The 22207-nt window shown below is 46.5% G+C and overlaps 1 protein-coding gene across 1 annotated transcript in view; it reads right to left on the bottom strand.

The window, feature by feature from the left end:
• The window catches only part of EXOC4 (exocyst complex component 4), a 394793-nt gene that overhangs the window by 48318 nt on the left and 324268 nt on the right, over positions 1–22207 (bottom strand). Inside the window, exons 13-14 of the mRNA XM_061467959.1 lie at positions 20436–20591; positions 8758–8936 (exon numbers count right to left, since the gene is read on the bottom strand). Of these exons, the coding sequence (XP_061323943.1) occupies positions 8758–8936; positions 20436–20591 (335 nt within the window). The remainder of the gene's footprint in view (positions 1–8757; positions 8937–20435; positions 20592–22207) is intronic.

Below are 22207 nucleotides of genomic sequence, written 5' to 3' on the forward strand. Positions count from 1 at the left end.
AAACAGCTTCACTGCAGACATTCAAGGGGAGAAAAGAGCCTGAAAGGCACTAGATCACTTTGACAAGAAAACAAGAGCTTTTAGTTGGCTGATGACTGTGTTTCATTCCCTGACATCCAGCAAAGCAGACCCATCTTTAAACCACGGAATTTTATCACCAAAGTTACAGAACAAGCAAAGGAATCTCTGAATACTCAGGTTTACCAAAGCAACCCTTTCATCTTCATGAGGTCAGCGCTTCCCTGTTGGTCTCGAAGGTTAGTCTTAACACTTTGCTGTTCCCAACAAGTGTTCCATGGTTTTAGTCCCTCCAAAAGCCAACACAGCTCAGATGGTACCAGCAGGACTCTCGTCCGTTGCCTGAATTGCTCTGCTTAGCTCTTGGTCAGCTTCAGATGGTGTTAAGAGACCAACAGACACAGCTTTGCTTTCAAATCCAAGATCATTTTGCTGAATTGACACTTAAAGGGGTAATAATCCCGTTTTGATGTCCAGTCAATCCATTCAATCCACAGGCTCTCTGGGAGAAAATACACCCATAGTGTTGCAGACAGCCCTTGGAATCATTGATAAAAGGCTCATCAATGCTCTATGTCAGGATGGATACTTAATATTTCCTCTCCAGATGTCTTTTGAAAGTCTTCTGCTCTCTTGACACTGGGTCCCCCATTAGGCTTTTACCAATCAGCATGGAGTAACTCCAAGTGATGTGCTGTATCTGCTGAATCCAAGGTCTAAAGATTAGCTAGGAGTCTGCAACCTGCTTGTAGCAGCTTTCTATAAGCGTAGGTACAGCTGTAGCTTCTATTAAAACTACCAATGGTGATTTATTAGCATGTGATCACAGATGGTTTGGTTTGGCCTTAACAGATGCACATTTTACAGTGGCTGATGTTGGCAAAGCTCTCCTGTCCTTGCTCAAGGGGAGTCCCACCTGGGGAAACCCGTGACTCGAGGCAAGTGTCTCGGTTCTTGATTAAGTACCAGTTCCAGGCATGCTGCGGGCAACGGTGCAGCAATGAGGAGATGACAATGGTCATCTCTGCAGCATCCAGAGATGTCAGCAAAGAACAGGTTGAGCTGTGTGGATATGAGCCATAGTGATGCGTGATCTTAGGAAGATGCCTAAGAAGACCTTTTCCTTTTGGTTACCTCTGGTTCTCCTCTGAACCAGCTAGATCAGAATGAAGATGTCCCACACCATTTTGAACCAAGTGTTCCCAGGCAAAATGAATACACTTGACCTAGGTGCAGGGCTTGACAACCTTATCTTATTGCGGGACTATCTACAGTCTTGTGGTCAGCTCGGGGCATGGACAAGGCCAACTTCATGTGTAAAACATGCCATAGACACCGAGTGGTTTAACATGATCCTGATCCAACAGCCTGCAAGGCAAAAGTGGAAAGGGATCACCCCAGGACACCAGATCTCCGTTCAGGTATGTGCACAGCTTTGAGATGGAAAAAGGCATGATGGATAATTGTATTATGAAGGTTCAGAACACTTGGGAAGGGGATGTGACCACGTTTTGGGCATCTGCAGAAGAACACCAACTGTTCAGTTACTGGAACAGCAAGAAGAAGTACTGGGAAAAGAGATTGCTTAAGAGGCTAAAATAGAAAGCTGTCATTTAGACTAAGTTATACCGAAGCAACAGGTATTCATCAAATAATACAAGCACTCAACATTTACCTTCATAAGTTAATGGCAGACGTTTTGCATTTGTTAGAAATGTGCAGCTTTTTCTGGTTTAGAAAGAAATGTACCTTTGTGGCAGTAACAAAGCAACAGAATTCGCTAAGTCCTTCTCCCGCATGAGGTCAGGCACGTGTTGATCATCTGTAATCTGGCTTTTAAATAAGGTTCTCTATTAATAGATCCCCACAAATAAAAGTTCCCCGTGAGCAATCAATACAGCAAGATGTGTTACAAGTTCAGTGACAGTCAAGAAAGAATAAGCTCCAACTTGAGAGAAATACAGCCCCATTTAAGAGCTAAATTCAGTTCATTAGAAACACCAGGGTTAAACACAAAGACCCGCCTGAGTTCACCACCGCTGTGTGGCCTGACTACGAAATGAAAGGCATCAATTTTACCACCGCATCGGGCTTGATTTTCATTTGTACTCAGACCCCTTTACACCACTGTGTCAGCAGAAAGAGGCCTGAAAGTGCCTGTAAATTATAGCTCCTTTACTCTGGCACAGTGGTATAAAGGGGCTCTGCCATGCATTTTCAAAGGCATCGCTTTCTCGAGTGGTGCAGGATGCTTTCTATTAGCCATCAAAGCCTATTGCAGGACCAGGGGGCTCACAGAGCAAGGGGAAAAGAGAGGCTGACCCTCTGGTGCAAAGTGGTCCGGAATAGTCTTGATCCTGTAATGGCCTTCACTAACCTTTTGAAAGTATTTTGAGATGTATGGCTGGAAAATGTGATGCAAATGCTGGGGATTATCATTACCAAGAGCTGGGCAGAGACAGTGAGCAGCAGGATCTGGCAAAAAGCTGTAACACAAACCCTTTTTGCTCCCTCCCCTGCCTCTGAATGAAGTCGTCGCTCACTCACACTGCTGCAAACCTGGAGGGGAAGTGCTGCCCATCTGTGGAAGAAGTGGTGAAGGCATCTTCCACACACTGCCCTTTCATTTTGGGCTGAAAGCACCCATGAACAGGAGACTGCCTCAGCACCCTCACAGGGAAGAACTTCCTCCTTATATCCAATCTGAACTTCCCCTGTTCCAGATTGAACCCATCACCCCTTGTACTAATGAAGAGTCCCTCTCCAGCATCCTTGTAGCCCCCTTCAGACACTGGAAGCTGCTTTGAGGTCTCCACGCCAGCTTCTCTTCTGCAGGCTGAACAGCCCCAATGTTCTCAGCCTGTCTTCGGCCTTTCTCAGCCTGTGAAATGGGGAGGAAGCCCCGTTCTCCCACAGGTCTGTGCAAACCCCAGCTTTGGAAAAGAACCGTGGCATTCCCCCACTTCCCATTACACCCACATGCAGCTGGATTAACCCAACACGGGAATTAACTCCATTCCTAAGGCAAATCACAGGAGTGGGGTACCCACCTCTGCCAGTGAGAAAATGCAATTCATGTCTGCGGAGTGCCAAGCAGGTAGAGGAAAAACGGCTTCATCCTGTTTGTTCTGCTGTGGATCCAGCAGAGTTAAGATGTTGGACCTGGGTGATTTTTAAGGTCCCTTCTAATCCGAACCATTCTATGGCTCTATGTCCTCAAGGGCATGGGTGTCCCAGAGAGGGAGGGAGTCCTCGGAGAAGGTCTCCCATGCATCTACTCGAATACTGGGTTGCTTTCCCCCTAAGTAGGCAGGGTTGAGCTGCAGAGGTTAACTCCAAGTGTGTACTCCCAGTTCTTGAGAGTTCACCTCCTAGGTCCTGCCACTGCAGACACAGGGTCAGCCTGGCGCCCATGTGAAACCAGGTTTGTGTTGAACATCTTGACTCTTTGCTCCTGAAGGAATCTTCGCCCTACCGCCGACTTCCCAAGGACACTAGGAGACAGGGAGGAGCTGGAAGTCAAAAGTCAAGAGCTTCCACCACTGTCAAAGAAATCATTGGTTTAAGTCTGGTTTTAGAAGCAGTATGTTTCAAATTCTTCACCTTTTTGAGGCTTTTCTCCAAGGAAAAGGGAAAGCATCCATGTATGTATGTGGTTTTCAGTAAGACCCTCACCCAACTGCGTGAATCCAGGACCTGGGGTAGTACAAAAAGCCAACAAACAGCCCACAGTAAGAACACTCAGAGGTTTTTATCCATTTCTGCCTTGATTTCAGTCCCCTCCGGATGCAAAGCTTCCGCTAAGGGGGCTCCTTGATGAATCTTCCTCCTTTGACTAAATAATGAGCCTCAGGATCAGTTTCTAAAGAGATTTTCTTCTTGAGGAGAAGGTAATGACAGGAAAGGAGATGCCTTTCTTGAGACTACTGTCAGAGGTCTGCTTTTCTAGATAAAATTGTTAAGGTACTAAAATGGTCTTCTTTATTAAGGACAAGAAAGAAGGGACGCAGAGAAAGTGCCCAGGATACACTAAGCAAACCTTTGGGTGGACACAAGAACCTCTACTTCTCTATAAACGTATGTGGACACATGGCACACGGGCCAAAACTTTACTTCCAGTAAACCATCGAGAAGAGAAAGCCAAACCTGTTGTATGTGTGCTCTACGTGAAAGTCATTTCAAACCCCACATTTAAGCCAGTCAGTTGTTAATGCTGACTACAAGGATCTGAAGTCAGGAGATGCCAAGAGCTGGCTGGATTCAAAAGGGTAGCTGCGACTCCGTCAGCTAATGGCTGCTCTTTCATCTTCCTACCTACACACAGCATGCAACCATCTTAAAAATGTAAAGCTCGTCCCAGCTCCTTCATCATGCATAATAATTCCTTCTTTGTTAAATATTCAAAGGGCTTCAGAAGGCTGAAGCTCCGGCAAGGGAAAAGGATGACTATGTTCTATCTGCGTTTGACAAGGCAGAGAAGCAGGAGAGGAAGAGAAGAGGAAACCCTAACTTCCATTTTTCATATAAAACCTATTTAAAATTTACTCGACTTCCTCAGTTAATTCATCTTCTTCCAGCAACTTTAATCCTTAAATGGTTCCTGTTAAAAAGAAGTTTGTATTCCCTCAAAAGACAAGAGCAAAAGAAAATGACTTTGTCATATCTGACTGGTTCGGAAAATACAAAATCCAATTCTGAAGGAGTGCAGATAAGGGAAGAGCTATGGAAGAGCCATCAGCTTAGCAAACACTAAATAATGAAGAATGCCGAGACTGCCCAGCATGATAAAGCACTCTATTAGCTAGACTGGTTTTAAATGAGTGATAATTGTGGCACAGCCACAGCAAAAGGTTATTGAATTTTTATCTCTAGGAAGGGGCTTTTCACAGCCTAACCAAAAAGCCACCAACAGGTAGTCCTCTTTTTAGCACTGCCCAAACCATGTCTATACCAGCCCTATTCCACTGTGTGGTTTCTGAATACTTCTAGCTATTCCTATAAATCACAGAATGGTTTGGATAGGAAAGGGCCATAAGATCATCCAGCTCCAACCACGGGCAGGGACACCTTCCACTAGAGCAGCTTGCTCCAAGCCCCTGTGTCCAACCTGGCCTTGAACACTGCCAGGGATGGGGCAGCCACAGCTTCTCTGGGCACCCTGTGCCAGCGCCTCAGCACCCTCACAGAGAACAGCTTCTTCCTTATCTCCAACCTGAGCTTCCCCTGTTCCAGTTTGAACCCATCACCCCTTGTCCTATCACTGCAGTCCCTGATGAAGAGTCCCACTCCGGCATCTTTGCCCATTTGCAGCCAAGGAAGCTTTGCTGGAAAAGCTACCAAGTTTTTACCATGAAGGAATACAGGAACACCACCACCATGTTATGGACTTGTTGGAGAAGATGGTATTTCTGGCACTGCATCAAAAATCCTGGTCTCAGTCACTCACTAAGCGCTCTGCTGGTGCCCTGAGTGAGATCAAGAGGGAATCTCACATTGCTGGGCCAGAAAACAGAAATGGTCAAAGACCTGTATGTGTGCTCTCCTGATGCACTGAGCCAACATGTGGTAAGCATGGAAGATAAACCCTGACCACTGCTACCAGTAATGAGATTACTCCTCTTGTTCAAGCACAGACACTTCAACACAGCATCTAGTCCAAGGAGAGAAAAAGCAGAAGATAGAGTTCCTCAAAGGAATATAACAAATGCTGTCCAGCCAAAGCCAGCTACCCAAAACCTGAGCTGTGTGTCCAACAGCCCATTAACTTGTGTATGAGAACCACTGATTCCAGCTGATTTGAACTGGAACACTTGGGTTTCACATGGACATGTCTTAATGTCAAAGTTACTGATGCTGAAATGACAAAGCTGGCTGCACCTATGGTGATCTGAATCCAAAGCTGGTGAGCTTCAGTGCCTAGCAGAAACCCCCTTATTTAGCTTAGCTTTTGGTCAGTTATTCCCCTTCCTCCTTCCCCCTTATGATCATTGCTGTGGCCTTCAGCAATGATGCTCAGACATTCAGATGATCAAATGACAACAGAAGAGAACAGAATAACTCAGATGACAGTTGAGTGTTTTGGAATTAACATAGGTGGTTCCCATTTTAACACCTCCCTCCTGGCTCAGTCTAAGCACATTCACGTCGCTCTCCTCCTGCCCAAGTGGGATGGAAAGAGACATCTTACCTCATTTTTCCTCTGCTGTTCACTCTTATTCTTCCCCAAAAGAATCACACTCCCCTCTGTATCACTGGAGCTTGCTGGATTTGTAAATACATCCGAATTATTCCACCACCTCTGCCCCACGGCATCTCGTTTTACCTCTCCCATATAGATTGCAGTCAGCTCTATTGATGTTCCGTTTATGAGATATACTCCACCAGGTTTCATTTACAACCAGGAGTTCAAGAGCCTCTAACGTTTTCCAACACTCCTCGTTCTTCCCTTGTTTCAGATCCTCCTGACATTTGTGTACAGATATTTTAGTGCATTGGTATAAAGTTATTACAAAGGAAGATGAATTTTTATTGTCAGGAGGATGCTGCCAAGTGAAATACTACACTTTGTACTTTTATGTTTATTCACTGCTCCGTGTAACGTCCTCTCAGAAAGCTGAAAGTCAGGCTCATGCCCTTTAATGGCTGGAAAATGCTGTTAAATAATCTAAGTTTGAATTAGACGTGAAACTATAAATGATGCTTTTGATTTTCAACAGCTTCTGACTGTTAGAGCACAACTCCTCAGCCCCAAGTACTCCCCCAGAAATTAAAGTGCTCGGAATAAATATCTGGCTACTGAGCACTGATTGCAGTTTCCATTGGGTTTGGGTTTCTTTTGTTTCAAAAAGAGCTCACCCTGTGAAAGCAGAGGTCATTCAGGTATTGAGAGCTCAAAGTATGGGTTACAGGACTGTTAAAGCTACCTGCAGTATTTTGGGTCTCTAACTGTTACCTGGTGGGATAATCTTCATTATCCTTCTGGATCCCAATGAACTGATGGTGGACAGGGGGAGTGAAAGGTTTAGAGGTCCTGCTCTAGAGCAGAGTTATGAGCCACAGGAAGGACTGTCAGTCAACCAGAGATGCACTGCTGTCAAGGGAGAATGTTCCACGTTGGATGGGGCTTGGAGCAACCTGCTCTAGGGGAAGGTGTCCCTGCCCGTGGCATGGGGTTGGAACTGGAGGAGCTTTAAGGTTCATTCCCACCCAAACCAACGTATGATTCTATGATAATAACTTTTACAGAGCTATAACACTATGACTTTATTTAGCACCTACAAATATCCCAGAAAATAAGGCTGAGGTGATTTTTAATGCCACATTCCTGTAGGAGCTCAGAAGATCTGGCTGCCCACAGTCCTGCTCCTCTGTGGGCACCTTCCCCTAGGACCCTGCTCCATATTTACATGACCAAGTGCAGAAATGCCATGTATCCTCACTACACCCCCATGTATCCTGGGATTCACCAAGTTGTGTGGACTTTTATATGCAGTGTTTTTCACAGAATCATAGCATAGTTTGGGTTGGAAGGGACCTTAAAATGTCATCTAGTCCAACCCCACTGCAATAAGAAGGGACATCTTCAACTAGATCAGGTTGAAGCACCACATTCAGCCTGGCCCTGAATGCCTCCAGGGATGGCACACCTACCACCTCTCTTTTCTTCTCGGCTCCTCATTGACAACACAGTGTAGATGCCTCCTCCCACACCCGAGGCAGCTGCATTTAATATAACCCTTAGACAACAGTGGGTGTTCAGTATTTGTAAAACACCTCCTGTTTTACCACAGGGATCTAGGGCAGCATGAATTGCTCTAACAAATGCACAGCCACCTACCCGGGGGGCTGGCTGTGACCCAGGACAGCTCTTGGGAATGGCTCAGGAGGCAGCTGAGACCCAAACCTTTGTCCTAGCAGAAGCTTAATCCCAGGTCAGCTGAGCTGTAGGTGGCTCATTGTAAGTTACTAACAGTGGAAAGGTGGAAAAGCAGCAGAGCTGAGGTCTGTTTATGCTGAGCTCTACTGCTGGGGCACAGCTACAGCCCTCCTCTGACTGTGACCCTGTGCAGACAATGCCAGTGACAGCAATAAGAGAAGCAACACTAATCACATCTCTAGCACTTTCCAGACAGAAAAATCACTATTCCCTGGAGGAAGGAGCAAAAGCTGAAGCGCAGAGAAGTGAAAGGATCTCACAAAGGTAATGCAGGCAATCCCTGATGGCCCCAAGCACCTCCAGGCTCCTCTGTCTCTGCCCTCCTGGCACTTTGCTTCACCGAGGGCTGCTTCTGCTTTTGCATCAGTGCCCTGGTGACATGCACATGAGGGCATTCCTCATTAAAAGCTGTGCAGTTTCTCTCCTGAATGTATAATACACATCTCCTTTTAAATATTCAGTGATCTAGCGATGCTTTAAAGGAAATGAAACCTGTCTCGACACTGATACCTGCTCCTGTGCAGGGACAGCTGAAAAGCTCAAGCTCTGAAAGCCCCTTCAGAGCTTATGCTAGAAGTGATGCTCCTGGCACCCTCACGTGGTGCCCACCACAGGCTGAGCAGATGCCACACCGCAGCATTCAGCAGGAAGAAAGAGATGAAGCTGCTTTGTTTTCTGCTTCCCTCTGTCATAAACCTGCTTTGAAATCAAGAACAAAGGATGCCCACTCCTGCTCTAATCAGGTATTTATGCTGAGGGTTTTCCATTCCTAAGACAAAGGTTCTCCTATGGAAACTACTTACTCTGGGAGGCTGAGAGGCTGGTGAAGGCTGCCTTGGTACGACCTGCTAACCACTCCAGGCTCTCATGCATGTTGGCCAAGGCCTTCAGGTCGCTGACGTCCCGCAGGATCTCTTGTTGAGGGATGAGTTTATCTCCCAGGTTGCCAATGAGAACTTCTGACTCCTTGCCAAAAGCAGCCCTGAAATGCAAAGCAAAGCCAACATCAGAACTGCAGCATGGGACAGCAAGAGGAAGAAGACATCGGTTACACCACGGAGAAGGTGCAACCAGCAAACGTAGAGCTGCTGCGGTGTGGGGTCTCAAGAATATTGCCTGGAGGAGTTTTTGAAGTCTTGCTACAGTGAATGACACCTCTTTCTCAGGTTATTTTCTATCCTTCCCCCTGCATTTACGATCTCTGACTTATTCCTCATAGTTACAAACTTCATCCCAATCAACTCCCATGCTTCCTCCTCTCCACCCAGCACTGACACCTTGCTGAGACACGCAGGTGCCTTCCGTGTCTCCCTGATGTATGTATCAACCACATACAGCACTCTTAATCTTTGCTTTTAGCTCAGCTCTTCCGCTCCTGCTTCAGGTTTTTTCACACATCTATCTCAAGAAATCTCCTGTGAAACCTTACGACAAAGGGACATGTCAGCCCATGCATTATTTTACTTGCAGATAGCACCTAAGGGAAAAATGATGACCAAGACAAACGTCTTCACCGCCCCAAAAGCTGCAAGAAGTTCTTGGAAGGTGTGTAACTGCTCACTCCATTGTCAAGTTCCACCTTTTGCATTCAGATTTGGCTTTCCCAGTACCTGCCTCCACGAAGAGCATGTTTTGTCCTGTCCCGTTTCTATAGCACACGTTCTCATTGCTTTTGCAGGTAAAGGAGGAGAAACCAGCAGGACTTTTTGTGTACCGTGAGGATGGAGAAAATCAGGACATGCTTCCTACATCTAATTACAACAGCTCCTGCCTCAAACCAAGCGCATTCATTGAAAGACTGTAAGTGACAGCACATTCACGGGGTCCTCAGTATCCTTGTCCCATCATTACTTGCTCTTTTTGTTATGAATTTACATTCCACTTCCATTCAACTTTGCAAATCTCCACTTCCTGTCATTAGCTCCTTTATGAACTCACAATGAGGAATCATGCTGCTGAGCATAATAGCTGCAACGAGCTGCAGCAAAATAATCCCATCAGTGGCAGTTCATGTACTATCTAAGCAGTTTTAGTGCCAGCGTCTCCCTAGATTTGTGGGACTTCACTGTCACTTGAGGAGGAAAAAAAAGAGAAAGAGAAAAGAACAACCCTGAAATGGTTTTAAATTGCTCAGTTGAATTCATTAAAGGCAGAAGTAAAAATAGCCTTCATTAAAAAAATCTCTTTGAGGATTTTCTTCTTCTTGACAATAGAAAACACACTGCCTTAGGCTGCATCCTGCGTACTGTGGTCTGGGAGGAGTCCTTATCTCTTAGCTATGTCTGGGGACTGAGACACAGGATCCAGTGAACCATGGCCGTGGTAATTCAGCTATTCCTGGGGTTAATTGTGATCCATTCTGGCTATTGGAAATATGTTAAATCCTTTCTGAACTGCAGGAAAGCTCTTTGCAAGCTTCCCTGACTGAGCATTTCTCAGACAGTCATAAAAGGATACAAACACTTATCCAAAGCCCACATAGGTGTTTGAAGGGGAATACAAGGCTGAAGAGGGTGGACAAGCTCATAGGTGGGGTAGACCACTGTTTTTTGGGTAAAGCATGACCAGAATAATGGAGCCCTGATCCAGCTCTGGGGCAGCAGCACAAGAGGGACGTGGAGCTGTTGGAGTGACTGCAGAGGAGGCCATGGAGATGCTGCAAGGGCTGGTGCAGCTCTGCTCTGGAGCCAGGCTGAGAGAGCTGGGCTGGGTCAGCCTGGAGAAGAGAAGGCTCCTGAAGGGGAGACCTTAGAGCAGCTCCAGTGCCTAAAGGGGCTGCAGGAAAGCTGGAGAGGGGCTTTGGACAAGGGCCTGTAGGGCCAGGCCAAGGGGAATGGCTTTAACCTGCCAGAGGGGAGACTGAGATGAGCTCTTAGGCAGAAGCTCTTCCCTGTGAGGGTGCTGAGGCGCTGGCACAGGGTGCCCAGAGAAGCTGTGGCTGCCCCATCCCTGGCAGTGTTCAAGGCCAGGTTGGACACAGGGGCTTGGAGCAAGCTGCTCTAGTGGAAGGTGTCCCTGCCCGTGGCAGGGGTTGGAACTGGATGAGCTTTAAGGTTCCTTCCAATCCAAATCAGTCCATGATCCTATGTTTCTTTAAAGTAAAACACATTATTGACTTCTACAGCAGACACAGAACACATCACTTAACTCTATCCACCTACAAACACTCAGATACAATCATCCGCTCCTGTGGAGCAGAAGACATTTCATAGATACGCTTTCTTCCCTCCAACCAAAGCACTCCTGTGAACTTAGACTACCAAATCCCACTGGCAACTGCATAAATCACTTGGAAACGTAAGAAATGAAACACGTGATGAATTTCTACCTTCGTTAACACGGCCTCCCAATACAAAGTGCCACAGGAAAGGCACTTTCTATGGAAAACACCATTTGAGAGCTGTAAAAGGAGTCACTACCACACTGCTGCCCACAACCACAATTACCAATTCATTCCGATCACAGGGACAACTCTTCTGCCTTCCCACATGCAAAGCAAAACAGTTTTGGCACTGCTTTGGATGGATAGCCTGGGCATGAATAATGCAGTGATTTCAGGAAGGCTGGGAAAAATCTATAGCATACAAACCATGGTGTATTTCCTAGTTTTGTTCCTGTTAGGAATACAAATAAGGTCTTCTAGGGGAAGCTGTACTCTTTAAACGCTGTGGAGATCAATGCGATTCCGCCCCTCGCTCTGAAACAACAGAAGCTGGTATAAAAAGGGCAGCAAATATATTTGTTTTCTTTAATACACATCCTTGACTGCAGAAACCCCAATTTACAAACCGAAACCTGTAACAGAGACAACCTTCAGCAAGCAACTCCCTTGCAGAAGATACCTATAAAGAGTTCTAGTGGATGCCTCCCATATCAGTTTAAACCTGCTGTTAGCAAACGTCTCCCTGAAGCTAGGTTTTGCTGGCGTTCTGATGCCTGCTTGAGAGAATATTCACTACAGGCCTTTGTCTTTGCAAGGCTACACTTAACAGAAGGATATAACCCCCCCCAAATCAACTGAATATCCAACCTGAGCTCTGCTTTTTTGAATACCTGCCTTAAAATAGCACCTTCAAACCGTTGATTCCTATAGTTTCTCAGCCAATGCTCGTCACGTGTGTGTCTGTACGCATGTATCCAACACAGAGCCAGCACGTACGCAGAGATGTGCAGCCACCTTCTGCATCTGATTGATGAGGTTTTGATATTGCCATGGGTACCCTTGGCTTGAATCGCCACGACTTTTGAGGATGCACATCTCACCCTGCCTTAGGCAGGACGTTTGCTTTGGACTTTGCCAAAGTGTCTGGGAAAATAAAAGATGCTGCAACTCTTGGGGAGCACCCAAAGATGGACATTCCCAGCCCCAGAGATGATATACTTGATAAAGTGAGAAAACCTCATTATCCAGTGGTTCATAACAGAGCGTGTTACAGGCCTGTACCAAAAGACAACGCTCTTCTCTCCAGTGATTAATTCAGCTCTGCGTACACCCATTCTCAAGATGGAGATTCATGCTGCAGATCAACTGCACTGCAAATAAAGCAGATTCAAGTGCCTTTCTCCACTCTCCAGCTGTTTCTTTGTGGGAGCTCACTCTTCCTCACACTGATACTGACGGGGCTGCCACACCGCTTCATTGCCCTTTAGTCTCAGTCCCCATGGGGTTTGGGTACACTGCAACTGGGTTCTTTGTTAAATCTCTGCTTTGTCAAAGCAGGCTGAGTGCTCTAGCTTAATCCTTGGATTAACAAAGCATCTCATTTTGTTTCCCTTTGTTAAACCACCCTAACTTCTCTGGTTTTTTTAACCTTCCAAGCATAGTGACCAGCAATACTTGAGCTTTAGATCCACCCTGTTCTCGTGGATACTGTACAGGATGCATAGCACATCCCTGACATGGCACCAGCAGGTACGGGAAGCTGGTGTACTGGTTCCCCAAAGAAGTTTCCTGCAGGCAGACCACCTTCCCCCTCCTCTCCTCCAGCAACCAAGAGCAGTGGTGATACTAACAGCAAGGGGCTGTTAATACAATTAAACAACCCACTGAGCAAAACTGCCTGGAAACAGAATCATAGAAGCATAGAATCAACTGGGTTGGAAAAGACCTTTAAGATCCTCAAGTCCAACTGTTCCCCCAGGACTGCCAAGTTCCCCACTAACCCAGGGCACTGAGGGCCTCAACAGAGGGACTGATGACAATATACAAGGCTTTCCCTCATCCATATTTCAGCATACATAAGACAGGAAACTTGTTTGAGGGGGAAGAAAGGCCAGGGAAGAGCACGTGTGATAAATCAAGATGAGCACTGCTATGTTTAAGGCACTCCGACCGTGCCAAAGCAGGGCTGAAAAGGAGCCAAGTGCCCCCATCAATAGAATGAAGAAGCAGGTGTCTGACTGTCGTGGTTTAAACCCAGCCAGGCAGCTCATTCACTCACTCCCCCCCTCTTTCCCTCCCCCTGCTCCTGGAGGGACAGAGAGGAGAATCGAAAAGAATGCAACTCCCACGGGTTGAGATAAGAGCAGCCCAGTAACTAAGGTATAACACAAACCACTGCTGCTGCCACCAATGATAATAATGATAAGGGAAATAACAAGGGAAGAGAATACAACCGCTCACCACCCGCCGACCAATACCCAGCCCAAACGAGCAGTGATCCAGCCCTTCTGGGTAACTGCTCCCAGTCTATATGCTGGGCATGACGTGCTGTGGTATGGAATACCTCTTTGGGCAGTTTGGGTCAGGTGTCCTGTCTCTGCTCCCTCCCGGCTTCCCCTCCTCCCTGGCAGAGCATGAGGCTCACAAAGTCCTTGGCCTGACTAAAACACCAGTGTTATCAGCTCTGTTCCCAGGCCAAAAGTCAAAACACAGCACTGCACCAGCTACCAAGGAGAAAAATGACTGCTACTGCTGAACCAGGACACTGATGTACCCTTGGCAGCAGTTTTATGCTCACTTACTGCTCCTCTCCCTTTTCTCTGCCAAGAAATTAGTGTCACTTATTCCTTCATCAAATAATGCTGAGGAAAAGGAGACCTTGGAGCAGCCTTCCAATAACTAACAGGGCTTATGAGAAACCTGGAGAGGGGCTCTGGCCAAGGGGAATGGCTTTAACCTGCCAGAGGGGAGACTGAGATGAGCTCTTAGGCAGAAGCTCTTCCCTGTGAGGGTGCTGAGGCGCTGGCACAGGGTGCCCAGAGAAGCTGTGGCTGCCCCATCCCTGGCAGTGTTCAAGGCCAGGTTGGACACAGGGGCTTGGAGCAAGCTGCTCTAGTGGAAGGTGTCCCTGCCTGTGGCAGGGGTTGGAACTGGATGAGCTTTAAGGTCCCTCCGATCCCAAACCATTCCATGATTCTATGATGATTCTATGAAAACACTTGCTGGGAGGGAGCATGGAGCTGGAGAAGGAAGGAGGAACACCAAGCAAGCCCCTTGGGAGACCCCTGGAACACACCGACCCAATGAGGACCTACTGTCCATTCTCACACCCTCACAACCATAGACCTCAGAGGGATGATTTCCACTGATGGTTGCAGATGAGAAGCAAGGAGATGAATTTAAACCGCAGCTAAAAGCAGCGGGCAGAGCTGTGGCTGTAGAGGGAATACCCTAAAAGTACCTATTAAAGTGTGAACAAAGACACAAATGCACGAGGATGAGCTGGCAAAACAAGGATTACTGCTATGCCACAGTGTTATAACAAATCCACATTAAACTGAACATCCATGATGATGTCAGTGAAAACAATTACTGGGTAAAAAGCTTGCTGTATAACAACTCAATATAAAGCACTTAGAATACATATTGTATATTATATATACAGTCTTACATGATACACATTATAATGGAAATCGTATTATGACAGTATTTGCCTCAGTCCCACTGCAGCTTTGCAGCTTCTTCTGGATCAGTAGGTTTTTCTCTGTATTTATGTCATATAGAAGTTTTATAACCCATTTGTCTTCTATTCCTACACTCGAGCCATAGTGACAGCCTGGAGACCTTTAGGATGGTATACAGGAGCTACCCAGGCAGACAGTTGTGCCCTTGATCGATCCAAAGAGATTCTCCTTATGTTCTTATTTATAAAGAAAGAGAGAAAAGGGGATTTCTGGCTTCACCTTGCACCAGGATTTGTTCAACCACCAGAAAGAAATCATGCAAGCACCAAAACAAACAACCCATGTGGCTTATTTGCTGCAAGGGGAAGCCCTCTGAAAGGATTTGCTGGGGCAAGAACAATAAACCCCTTCCCAGCCACCTTCCTGCTGAAGAAGCCAATTCACTGGGTTCAAAGGCTCAGCACCTGAAGGTGTTTTAAATATTCAGCACACCCAAACAGTATTTGTAGCCCTGATGAAAAGCTGCTGCAAAAGGATCCTCAATGGATATAAACTCACCCTGACAACCTCAAGGATTCAGATTTAAAGGACTGCAGAGCCAGCTCATCCTAAAAACCAGCTTTGAGGTTCATTGAGTCTCCACAACTTCTGCATCTCTGTTGGGGACCGCCAGGATCAGTGCTGCAGCACTGGTCGCAGCACTGCCAAGCAGCAGCCATCACTAGCTGACAATTTGAAGCTGTAACATCACCAACCATCTTCTCACTTAAATTTCGTTGAATATTCTCATCTTGTTAAGTTTATATCATCCAATTTATCACAGCAGACAAGGAAGAGACGTGGAGTACATTGTGTAGCTCTAATGATGTGATTTAGCGATACACAGTCTTGTTAACGCAGGAGCTGTTATTAAAGCTTTGTGGAGGAGCTGAATCTTTTCCTTCTTCCTCCTCCATCCCTGGTATGCAGTTTAGGGGCACAGATTATGCCCCAAAATTGTACTAGAAGAGCTGGGCATCGCTGCTTTCATTTCAATAACCAATGCAATCTGGAGGATTAATGAATCTGAAGCTGGGAGATTCTTCTTAGACTCAGGTTCAGGACATAATCCTCAATCAACCCCAGCCCAAATCTTCCAAAAATCTTTTTGCCCTCACAAGACAAAGGAAAGGCAGAAGGAAACCTCTGAAATACAGAAGCACTCTGTGAAGATCCAGTTGCTCACTCAATTTTACACCTCTCAAATGAGACTCTTGATAGCAACAGGATTTTAGCATCACCTGTGCTCATGGTGAGGCAAATTTTCCTGTAGGATCCAGAGAAGGGATCTAGAAACTCATTTCATATAAAAGAGCAGACTGTCATCAAATGGAAATGACTCACACCTCGGATTCAGAGTCCCAGTACAGGGAAAAGTTGTCTACAGTCTGCTGCCAATCTTCCAAGATTATCCTTTCATCCTTTAAAAATACTGGGAATATAACAAATACAACCTGAGAAATTGGACAGAGGGATCGTTTATCCTTCAGAGACAAAGAGACAAGGAAAGAGAGACAGAAAGGATACAAGTGAGAATGGGAGGGAGACCTAAGAGGTAAAGAAAGGAGCAGCATCAACTAAGCCAAGGGAAGAGAAGCAATCCTAATAAGCAGTTGGGAAAGTGTAACTGTTCTGACCAGTGCTGTTTGGGATGATTTGGTGAAGGATCTGCTGTTGCCAGGTATCATTTCATACTGCTTGAATGTACCCCATCCTTTTGGTGCAGAGCAAGTGAGGATGAGCATCCTCATGTCAACAGGAGGAGATGCTGAGAAGGAAGCAGCAGGCAGTTGGAGCACCCTGCAGTCAAATTATAGAATCATAGAATCACCACAGAATGGTTTGGGTTGAAAGGACCTTAAAGCTCCTCCAGTTCCAACCCCTGCCACGGGCAGGGACACCTTCCACTAGAGCAGCTTGCTCCAAGCCCCTGTGTTCAACCTGGCCTTGAACACTGCCAGGGATGGGGCAGCCACAGCTTCTCTGGGCACCCTGTGCCAGCGCCTCAGCACCCTCATAGGGAAGAGCTTCTGCCTAAGAGCTCAGCTCAGTCTCCCCTCTGGCAGCTTAAAGCCATTGCCCTTGGCCTGTCCCTACAGGCCCTTGTAGAAAGTCTGCACTGTGGTGTGATCTCCAGACCAACATGGGCTTTAAAGGCAAATGTGCTGCCCACGAATTACCAGCACACATTCCTCAGCCCCCCGCTCTGTCCACAGCACCCTTGGCCCTTGCTGCAGAGCTGCATGGAAACCCACACTCTGCTGTAACTCGAGTGTGACCAGATCTGAAGCTCTTTTTACATTGCTTCTCCTTATAAAAGGCAAACCTGAAAATGATGCATCTTTGGGATTTATCACCAACACATCTGGTTCAGTAATGAACTGAAGGCTAACCTTTACAGCGTGATAAGGGCAGCGCATTTCACACTCGCCCCAGTGCCAAACAGCCTTCAGAACTTTAATTATACATATAGAGGCATGACTTTTCTTTCCTTTCTCCCCTTGCCAAGTTCTGAGCTACCAGAATATGCTCGATCAGGTCCCTTTATCAGGCCAACCCCACCAGAATATTAATGGAGAGATTCTGCTAGTATCTCACCCTGCCTTTTGACATCTATTTGTAAGACGCAGTGATGGGTTAGGACAACAAAATCAATCACTGTCAACACAGACATGCACGAGGCTGGGGTTTTCTGCAGAGACATCACATTTGGATTCTTCTTCTTAATTAAACAAATGAGTTAGAGGAAACCTAAGGAAGGGGAGAGAAGGAAAACTGTGCTCTGAGATCTCTTCCTGCCACAGTACAAACACTGGTGGTAAACTTTCAGGGCACGTTTAATTTAGCAACGTTCATACAGGGATAGTGCTGAGTAGTTCAAGTATTGCTGTCAGTCTTGGTTTATGTCCAAAAAGAACATGCTCCCATGTTTAATCAAGCTTCAGCTTCCCTTTCCAGGAAAGGATGCTTAGTGCTGTCCCGGCTAACTGAGGAGGGGGGGAACCATTAAAACAGATGAGTATCTGTATATCTTGGTTGGTTAAAGTGATAAGGAAATTTACTCTCCCAGGCTCTCCCATCACAGCCATGACCCTAACAACCAAGCTATCCACTTCCCTTTGGCTCCACTGCAGTGTTCAGGCAGAGATGGCTACGGTGGACTTATTCCCCATTCATCAGCAGTGCCAAGAGGAAGAGAAAGAAGCAACAGCAGCAAAGAAAGGGGGGGCCTATAGGGATGAAGGGGGCCTATAGGGATGCTGGGGAGGGACTCTTCATTAGGGACTGTAGTGACAGGACAAGGGGTAACGGGTTAAAACTGAAACAGGGGAAGTTTAGATTGGATCTAAGGAGGAAATTCTTTCCTGTTAGGGTGGTGAGGCACTGGAATGGGTTGCCCAGGTTGGTTGTGAATGCTTCATCCCTGGCAGTGTTCAAGGTCAGGTTGGACAGAGCCTTGGGTGAGATGGTTTAGTGTGAGGTGTCCCTGGCCATGGCAGGGGGGTTGGAACTGGATGATCTAAAGGTCCTTTCCAACCCTAACTATTCTATGATTCTATTCTAAATCAAGTTCCTTTGTATTAGGGGAAAGTCTGAAGAAAAAAAGCCTGTTTCAATGGAAGGAAGATGACACAGAACTGGACAAGCAATTAATTTTATTTTGCAGCTTTCAGGAGAGATCTATTCAAGCACCCAGAGATTGCTGAGGAGGTTTCTAAGCCATGGCGCTTACCATCTATGGCTAAAACTGGTCCAGACCAGCTACTATCCCTTAAATGAATGCTACAGGAGCATTCACACAGGAGTCTGAGGCACTGAACCGTAATACACGATGCTCTGTGCAAACAGATACTGAGAGAAGAACTTTGTCCTCATGTTTAGGCTAAAGCCCAGACATGGTAGAGGGCCTTTTCCCTGTGAATTCAGTGTAGATGACTTGCAGATTTCACATTAAAACGCCTCTCCTAGAATTTCACAGAATACCTCAATTTATGGGTAGTAAAATGACGATGTTGGAATAAAATGCCTAACAGGATCAAAATGCTGGCACTGCTATAGCATTAGATGGAGCTTGGCCATCAGATTTAGCCTGGCCAGGAATTTACACTATGTTCAGCCTGTAGTAGCCAGCTTTGCATCCATGGGAGCTGTGGTGTCCCATGTTGATAGCTCAGGAACCACAGTAAGAGCCAAGAGGGCATCCCAGCACCTTTCTGTGCCAAGAAACAAGGGATGAACGTGAAGGCAAGGATGGAGGCTAGGACTGGATCAATGTATCTCAAACCACTCAGGGACTAACTACACAAAGACCTCACGGGCTCTGCATCCTCACTCTTCCAGTATCACTGAATATTGTTTGAAACACTGGCAAAGCTGATGATCCCCACTGCAGTATGAGCAAACATTTCTGTGACTAGACATATTTTATCCTCTTCCTCGAGCCTCTCTCTAGACTGCATCGTCTTCATGTTACTGTGCTTGCCTTGAGTGAATGAGTAAAATCACAATCCGGGCAAATCAGACTTGTTATTTTCAACAGCTTCACTTACTCCTCCAGTTTTATAGCTAAGTGTCAATCAAGGAAGTGATGAATAGTGATGGGGATGCACAGGCAAGCTTTTTGATTCACTGGAATGACAAGGAGGATGCATCAAGGATTCAGACACTGAGCCATTTGCAGTGTGCAGGGAAAGGCCATCTGCCTACTCACAGGCTTTCACTTGCCTCCAAGGGTAGAAATAATCTGGTTTGGACACAGAAAGTAGCTGCTGAAAGAATCTCATCTGGAGGTACCAATACATTTCATTTGACTCTCCTTACACAGCTCCTGGGGTTGGGATGGAGGAGAAACATCACCAGGTCATGGTTCCAATGGAAGCCAGCTTTGGTGATGCCAGTTTCCTGCCCAGTACAACCCGTTGGCTCCTCCATTAGGTTGCAAACTGCAGTTTTCTTCATTGCAGGAGGGAGCAGAGTGGCACCATCAACCAGGAAAAGTATTTGACTCAATCAGAAATAACCCTTTCTTTCCCCCTCCAATCCCAGCCACTGTCCTGACTTGGTTTACAAGCATAGTTCTTCATATAGCCTTGTCTGAACAACAGAGGGAGCAGACATGAGCAATAAGGGCAGGAAAGCAGCAAGCTGGCATTGCCACTGAAGCTCCTCTTTGAACTATGGCCTCCCTTCCTTCTGGGCTTTTTGCAAGGGAGAAGCAGCTTTGCTTTGCCCTTTCTCTGCACCGCAGGAGGTTTAGGCTGAAGCTGAGGAGCAATTCCTTCCCCAAAGGGTGTTCAGGCATTGGAACAGGCTGCCCAGGGCAGGGCTGGAGTCACTGTCCCTGGAGGTATTTAAGAGGCATGTAGATGTGGCACCTGAGGACATGGTTTAATGATGGACTTGGCAGTGCTGGGTTAGCAGCTGGACTCAGTGATCTTAAGGGTCTATTCCAACCTAAATGATTCTATGATCCTGTGATTTTTCTCACACCTGGGCACACAACAGCTACACGAACACCACCATTGACTTCATTTCCAGCAGGTTTTACCATCGTTGAGACTCTCCTTGAAATCTATTTACAACTTAATCATTTTACCTTATAAAGTCTTCCTCCTCCTCTCTCTTGGGTCTCAGTTGCTTGGGCTGAGCCATGCTGCTCCAGTTGGGCAGAGATTTCAGGAGCCTGCTGATATCATCATCTTTAGCCCAGGACGCGCTGATCACCAGCTTTTCATCCGACTGCACGATGCTCCTATGGGGGAAAGCAGCAACAATCACATCAGTGAGGAGCAAGTTGTATTTTTCATGCCATTCTGCACATATCCATTCAATTCCCTGTCACATACAAGTGTGCATGAAGCAGGACAGAATGTGTCCAAAGAGGAATTCAACAAAGAGCTCTTCTGGAGGGCACGGCAATGCAGGTGGGCAGGATATACAATCCTCTTCAGCTCACAACTCCTGAGGCACTTTGATAGAGTCATTCTCTCCACCCCTGAAATCATTCAGCTTACAACCATTCACACAACTGGAGGAGGTCCTTCTGGACTGCAAAAGAGAGAAGGCAGTTTCTCCATGGCTCATGTGTTGCCTGCAATCTCAGTCGAGCTCACCAGCCGCTGCTGATGGTGTTGTGACTGCAACGTGGAAACCTACCCAGGAGGACCTGGGTGGAAGCCACCAGCTCACCACACACCAGCTGGGCCAGCCTGGGGACCAGGTCTGAAGCACTGAAAGGAAATGAAGGGTCCAGGATCTTCTCTTCATCTCCTAATAGAGATTTCAGCTAAATCGTATGTATGTGCGGAATGGAATCAAAGACCACAGCATATTCCAATTATTACTTTCCCTCTTCAATATATCTGGCAGTGTAACTAAGCTGAATTCCTCACTGGCAACTGCAGGAGACAAATGGGATGCTCTGTCAATTAGCTGCCTATTTTTTGCTTTGGACTGCTCATGAACAGCCATCAGCATAGTCCTTGTCAATGTTTGCTACGTCAAGGGCATGCTGTGACTACAGAGAGGGAAGTCCTTTCCCATTCTGAGGTTGTTCAGTACACAGGAAGGACCTGGAAGGTGTTTTTCTATGTCTTGGAAAAGGCAAGCAGGAGTTAGGGATGCTGGAATTTCCTTCTAGACCCTATCACTGGTTTCCTTCTCTGGTGAGCATCTGGAAGGCTCTTCTAGGAAGTCCTTGCATAGTGATCACCTGGACTGCTTTTCCAGCCCAAAAAGAAACACATCATCTGTCCACATCACCCAAAGCAGAAGCATGGTGGTGACCTCTCCAATGGGCAGCAGCAGGATTTTTTTCCTGCCCTCTGTAATGGGAACGTGGCAAACCCACCCAACAAGCAGCAGAGTGTCTGGAAAGACAAGGTCTCAGAGGTTCTGCTCCTATGGAGAGGCTTAGCTGCAGGTTAACAACAGAATCAAGATCTCACTCGTGCAATAAGAGTCGTATCAGCTTCTCCTATGAAAAACTACAGAAGAGGCTCTGGGACCTGTGCTTGCCCCCTTGCTCACAAGGCTCCAAGACACCTAGAAAGCATGCATGTTTGCTGTGTCCTACCATGCAAAGGGTTGGAGAAATGTAAATGCCATCTGTTACTGTCCCCCAGAAAAAAATGCTTCCCCACCATGGATAGAAACTTTGTGCATCAAAAAGATGCAGAGATCAACACTGGATCTATCAACCAAGAACTGGAGCTGCTGGGTGCTGCTGCATGGATGCATCTGTGCTGGCTTAGCCCACATCAGTTCAGTGGGGATGTTGCAGAGCCATTTACACTTCTAGATCCAGGTTAGGCCATTGCATGGGGGCAAAAAGTGCTCAGAGCTGTCCCTAGCGTTCAGGTGGTGATT

This window comes from Pezoporus flaviventris, unplaced genomic scaffold (genome assembly GCF_033815535.1).
Source record: "Pezoporus flaviventris isolate CSIRO_AGI_PZ_B2104156 unplaced genomic scaffold, CSIRO_AGI_Pfla_v1 ptg000046l, whole genome shotgun sequence".
In the NCBI taxonomy this organism is placed as follows: domain Eukaryota; kingdom Metazoa; phylum Chordata; class Aves; order Psittaciformes; family Psittacidae; genus Pezoporus; species Pezoporus flaviventris.